At 44.6% G+C, this 6,000-nt stretch overlaps 1 protein-coding gene across 1 annotated transcript in view; it reads right to left on the reverse strand.

Moving 5' to 3' along the window:
* LOC115165824 (ETS domain-containing transcription factor ERF) overlaps positions 1 to 6,000 on the reverse strand; it is a 64,667-nt gene that overhangs the window by 23,135 nt on the left and 35,532 nt on the right. Inside the window, exon 3 of the mRNA XM_029719238.1 lies at positions 4,096 to 4,330. Within this exon, the coding sequence (XP_029575098.1) occupies positions 4,096 to 4,330 (235 nt within the window). The remainder of the gene's footprint in view (positions 1 to 4,095; positions 4,331 to 6,000) is intronic.

Here is a 6,000-nt window from a genome sequence, read left to right on the forward strand (position 1 = left end):
GCTAAGCAGTGATCCGCCTGGGGGATGATACTGTACAGCCTGAGGCCTGGATGGAAGGATTACTGGCTCGTTACACTACAGGGTCACAGACCTAACAGTAAGCCTAGGGTCATCACCAAAATAGCTTGAATTGGTGTCACAGTGTATGGGGGTCATTGCCGTAACGGAGAGGCCCTAATGGGTGTTAGGGTCAGTGCCATAACAGAAGGCTATATGGGACCTGAGTTGGTGTCCATAGACGATGGGCTTCAGAGTCACGTGATAGGCTGCATGTGGTCAGACTAGTTATACAGTAGGGATGGACAATTGGCCTTTTTGACTGTTCCAGTTCTCGCATGATTTTTTAAAATCGCTCGAGTACTATTTTTAGAACAAGGGCGGCACAGGAAACAAATATGTGCGGATTTATCTTCTGTTTATGCCTACAGTGTGCAACAATGCCTCATTTATCATAACCATTATAGATAACGAATCTGAATTGCTAAATTGCCTCATATATATTCAGTCAATGAAAAAACTAGTGCCATTTAAGATGATTTTATTGAAACTGTAATGTCATCAGGTTGTATTATATTGTGGAAAACAATCTTGAAAAAGGTTGTAACCTCAGCAATGTGGCGCTTGCTTGTAGAAGCCTATGGCTGTGCAATGGCATAGCCTTGTTTTGTTCATTTAGCAGACAAGACGCTCATATCACAGTCAAGACACCTATTTTATATAAGAAAACGGATGTAATATAACATAACAGAATAGTGCCATGAAACTGGGCTACATAAGTCAGGGTTACAAACCAAAATCTGTCTTATTTTTGATATACATACATTGGATTTAGTGTATTATGTCTGTTCCTTGGATTTTTTTGAATTGATTAACAATACTACATTGAACACTGCATGGGGATGAGTTACGTCCAGGACATCTGTTTGGTGAGGAGGCCTAGACTTTATAGAATTTTTTGTTTTCATTCATTTTTACAATATAGCCAATTTTGACTTTGTGGCTATGGTAACCAGTGACAACCGCAAAGTACCCTAAGCAGAAAATGACTAAATTATTCCCAAACTGCAGGGTCAGTGCCAATACAATAAGCCTACAGTATAAAGTGTATTGGGAGATAGGGTCAGTGCCAATACAATAAGGCTACAGTATAAAGTGTATTGGGAGATAGGGTCAGTGCCAATACAATAAGCCTACAGTATAAAGTGTATTGGGAGATAGGGTCAGTGCCAATACAATAAGCCTACAGTATACAGTGTATTGGGAGATAGGGTCAGTGCCAATATGATAGGCCTACAGTATAACGTGTATTGGGAGATAGGGTCAGTGCCAATATGATAGGCCTACAGTATACAGTGTATTGGGAGATAGGGTCAGTGCCAATACAATAAGCCTACAGTATACAGTGTATTGGGAGATAGGGTCAGTGCCAATACGATAGGCCTACAGTATACAGTGTATTGGGAGATAGGGCCAGTGCCAATACAATAAGCCTACAGTATACAGTGTATTGGGAGATAGGGTCAGTGCCAATATGATAGGCCTACAGTATACAGTGTATTGGGAGATAGGGTCAGTGCCAATATGATAGGCCTACAGTATACAGTGTATTGGGAGATAGGGTCAGTGCCAATATGATAGGCCTACAGTATACAGTGTATTGGGAGATAGGGTCAGTGCCAATACGATAGGCCTACAGTATACAGTGTATTGGGAGATAGGGTCAGTGCCAATAACGATAGGCCTACAGTATAAAGTGTATTGGGAGATAGGGTCAGTGCCAATACAATAAGGCTACAGTATAAAGTGTATTGGGAGATAGGGTCAGTGCCAATACAATAAGCCTACAGTATAAAGTGTATTGGGAGATAGGGTCAGTGCCAATACAATAAGCCTACAGTATAAAGTGTATTGGGAGATAGGGTCAGTGCCAATACAATAAGGCTACAGTATAAAGTGTATTGGGAGATAGGGTCAGTGCCAATACAATAAGCCTACAGTATAAAGTGTATTGGGAGATAGGGTCAGTGCCAATACAATAAGCCTACAGTATACAGTGTATTGGGAGATAGGGTCAGTGCCAATATGATAGGCCTACAGTATAACGTGTATTGGGAGATAGGGTCAGTGCCAATATGATAGGCCTACAGTATACAGTGTATTGGGAGATAGGGTCAGTGCCAATACAATAAGCCTACAGTATACAGTGTATTGGGAGATAGGGTCAGTGCCAATACGATAGGCCTACAGTATACAGTGTATTGGGAGATAGGGCCAGTGCCAATACAATAAGCCTACAGTATACAGTGTATTGGGAGATAGGGTCAGTGCCAATATGATAGGCCTACAGTATACAGTGTATTGGGAGATAGGGTCAGTGCCAATATGATAGGCCTACAGTATACAGTGTATTGGGAGATAGGGTCAGTGCCAATATGATAGGCCTACAGTATACAGTGTATTGGGAGATAGGGTCAGTGCCAATACGATAGGCCTACAGTATACAGTGTATTGGGAGATAGGGTCAGTGCCAATAACGATAGGCCTACAGTATAAAGTGTATTGGGAGATAGGGTCAGTGCCAATACAATAAGGCTACAGTATAAAGTGTATTGGGAGATAGGGTCAGTGCCAATACAATAAGCCTACAGTATAAAGTGTATTGGGAGATAGGGTCAGTGCCAATACAATAAGACTACAGTATACAGTGTATTGGGAGATAGGGTCAGTGCCAATATGATAGGCCTACAGTATAACGTGTATTGGGAGATAGGGTCAGTGCCAATATGATAGGCCTACAGTATACAGTGTATTGGGAGATAGGGTCAGTGCCAATACAATAAGCCTACAGTATACAGTGTATTGGGAGATAGGGTCAGTGCCAATACGATAGGCCTACAGTATACAGTGTATTGGGAGATAGGGTCAGTGCCAATACAATAAGCCTACAGTATACAGTGTATTGGGAGATAGGGTCAGTGCCAATATGATAGGCCTACAGTATACAGTGTATTGGGAGATAGGGTCAGTGCCAATATGATAGGCCTACAGTATACAGTGTATTGGGAGATAGGGTCAGTGCCAATATGATAGGCCTACAGTATACAGTGTATTGGGAGATAGGGTCAGTGCCAATACGATAGGCCTACAGTATACAGTGTATTGGGAGATAGGGTCAGTGCCAATAACGATAGGCCTACAGTATAAAGTGTATTGGGAGATAGGGTCAGTGCCAATACAATAAGGCTACAGTATAAAGTGTATTGGGAGATAGGGTCAGTGCCAATACAATAAGCCTACAGTATAAAGTGTATTGGGAGATAGGGTCAGTGCCAATACAATAAGCCTACAGTATACAGTGTATTGGGAGATAGGGTCAGTGCCAATATGATAGGCCTACAGTATAACGTGTATTGGGAGATAGGGTCAGTGCCAATATGATAGGCCTACAGTATACAGTGTATTGGGAGATAGGGTCAGTGCCAATACAATAAGCCTACAGTATACAGTGTATTGGGAGATAGGGTCAGTGCCAATACGATAGGCCTACAGTATACAGTGTATTGGGAGATAGGGTCAGTGCCAATACAATAAGCCTACAGTATACAGTGTATTGGGAGATAGGGTCAGTGCCAATATGATAGGCCTACAGTATACAGTGTATTGGGAGATAGGGTCAGTGCCAATATGATAGGCCTACAGTATACAGTGTATTGGGAGATAGGGTCAGTGCCAATATGATAGGCCTACAGTATACAGTGTATTGGGAGATAGGGTCAGTGCCAATACGATAGGCCTACAGTATACAGTGTATTGGGAGATAGGGTCAGTGCCAATACGATAGGCCTACAGTATACAGTGCTTTAGGGGCGAGAGCTGGTGTCATAGTCATAACAGCCAACTTAGGCAGGTGTGAGAGACATGGTCGTGTCAAGCAGACGTGCACAACATAACAATAAACCTATATCTGGGGCCTAAGCCCGAGCTTTAAGAGTAACGGGGGCCTGGATCACTGCCATAAGACAGCCATGTGCATTAGGATCAGTGTGTAAACAGCACATTGGGCTGGACACGCTTGGTGTCATTGAGTTTCCTTACCGGAGTGCCCTGCTCAGCTTGTCGTAGTTCATCTGGGGTTTGCACTTGCGGGCCCCCCATAACCGGGCCACCTCGTCAGGGTCCTTGATGACAAACTCTCCATAGTCCCCCTGCCAGGCGATGACATCATGGTACTCCTCCTTCCTCAGCAGCTCCAGGATGAAGTGCCACAGCTGGATCTGTCGCGAGCCGGGGCTGGACTCGGGTTTGTAGGCCCAGTCTGGAAAGGCAAACCCTGGGGAGGAGAGGGGGTAGACCAGGGAGAAGGGAGTTAGCCTGGAGCTCCGTGGAGCACAGCCATACTGATGGACTGAGACGATTAGCCTTCATAGAGGACAGCACGTTCAGAAAGGCTATGCTCTCAGTCATGAATACTGACTCCTACAAGAGGAGAGAGGTTGCTGCTAGCCCTGTCAGGTGTTCTCAGGTGCAGAGTGGAACATGTGTTCCAGAAGAGGAAAGAGGATTAGTGAGGCCTATTTGTGTTCAGTCTTTTAGTTCTCTGTCTGGAGCTTAGGGATGTATTTGTGTTCAGTCTTTTAGTTCTCTGTCTGGAGCTTAGGGATGTATTTGTGTTCAGTCTTTTAGTTCTCTGTCTGGAGCTTAGGGATGTATTTGTGTTCAGTCTTTTAGTTCTCTGTCTGGAGCTTAGGGATGTATTTGTGTTCAGTCTTTTAGTTCTCTGTCTGGAGCTTAGGGATGTATTTGGGATCCATCTGTACATCAGTCTGGTTCTGTTTCTACTGTTATTAACACGTACACAGTGCTGCACATCATCGAGTGTGGCTGCTTGTCACTCACACCTGCCTGACCTGGCCTCTTCTCTGCCCTCCTCCTCCTCCTCCTCTTTCCTCTCCTCCACTCTACTTTGTGTTGTATCTGACTCATGGTAGACTGGGTGTAGAAACCACAACCTTCCTGTCACCGTCACTGCTAGGGCGTCCACCCAACCACAACAGTCCTGCGCCGGAAACACTCACTGAACTCCCTGCTGTGATACTACTCTGATAGTGAACACTCACTGATCTCCCTGCCGTGATACTACTCTAATAGTGAACACTCACTGATCTCCCTGCCGTGATACGACTCTGATAGTGAACACTCACTGATCTCCCTGCCGTGATACTACTCTAATAGTGAACACTCACTGATCTCCCTGCCGTGATACGACTCTGATAGTGAACACTCACTGATCTCCCTGCCGTGATACGACTCTGATAGTGAACACTCACTGATCTCCCTGCCGTGATACGACTCTGATAGTGAATACTCACTGATCTCCCTGCCGTGATACGACTCTGATAGTGAACACTCACTGATCTCCCTGCCGTGATACGACTCTGATAGTGAATACTCACTGATCTCCCTGCCGTGATACTACTCTGATAGTGAACACTCACTGATCTCCCTGCCGTGATACGACTCTGATAGTGAATACTCACTGATCTCCCTGCCGTGATACTACTCTAATAGTGAACACTCACTGATCTCCCTGCCGTGATACGACTCTGATAGTGAACACTCACTGATCTCCCTGCCGTGATACGACCCTAATAGTAAACACTGACTGATCTCCCTGCCGTGATACAACTCTGATAGTGAACACTCACTGATCTCCCTGCCGTGATACTACTCTAATAGTGAACACTCACTGATCTCCCTGCCGTGATACTACTCTAATAGTGAACACTCACTGATCTCCCTGCCGTGATACTACTCTAATAGTGAACACTCACTGATCTCCCTGCCGTGATACTACTCTGATAGTGAACACTCACACACACGGCCACAACATTGGTGCTCTTTCTATGTCTGTGGAATACTATTCATAATGAAAACCTCTCCACCTATTTTCCCTGATTCTGTCACTCTTTCCTACTGACAGAGGAAACAACACCACCTAGT

Source organism: Salmo trutta, chromosome 3 (genome assembly GCF_901001165.1).
Source record: "Salmo trutta chromosome 3, fSalTru1.1, whole genome shotgun sequence".
Classification (NCBI taxonomy): Eukaryota; Metazoa; Chordata; class Actinopteri; order Salmoniformes; family Salmonidae; genus Salmo; species Salmo trutta.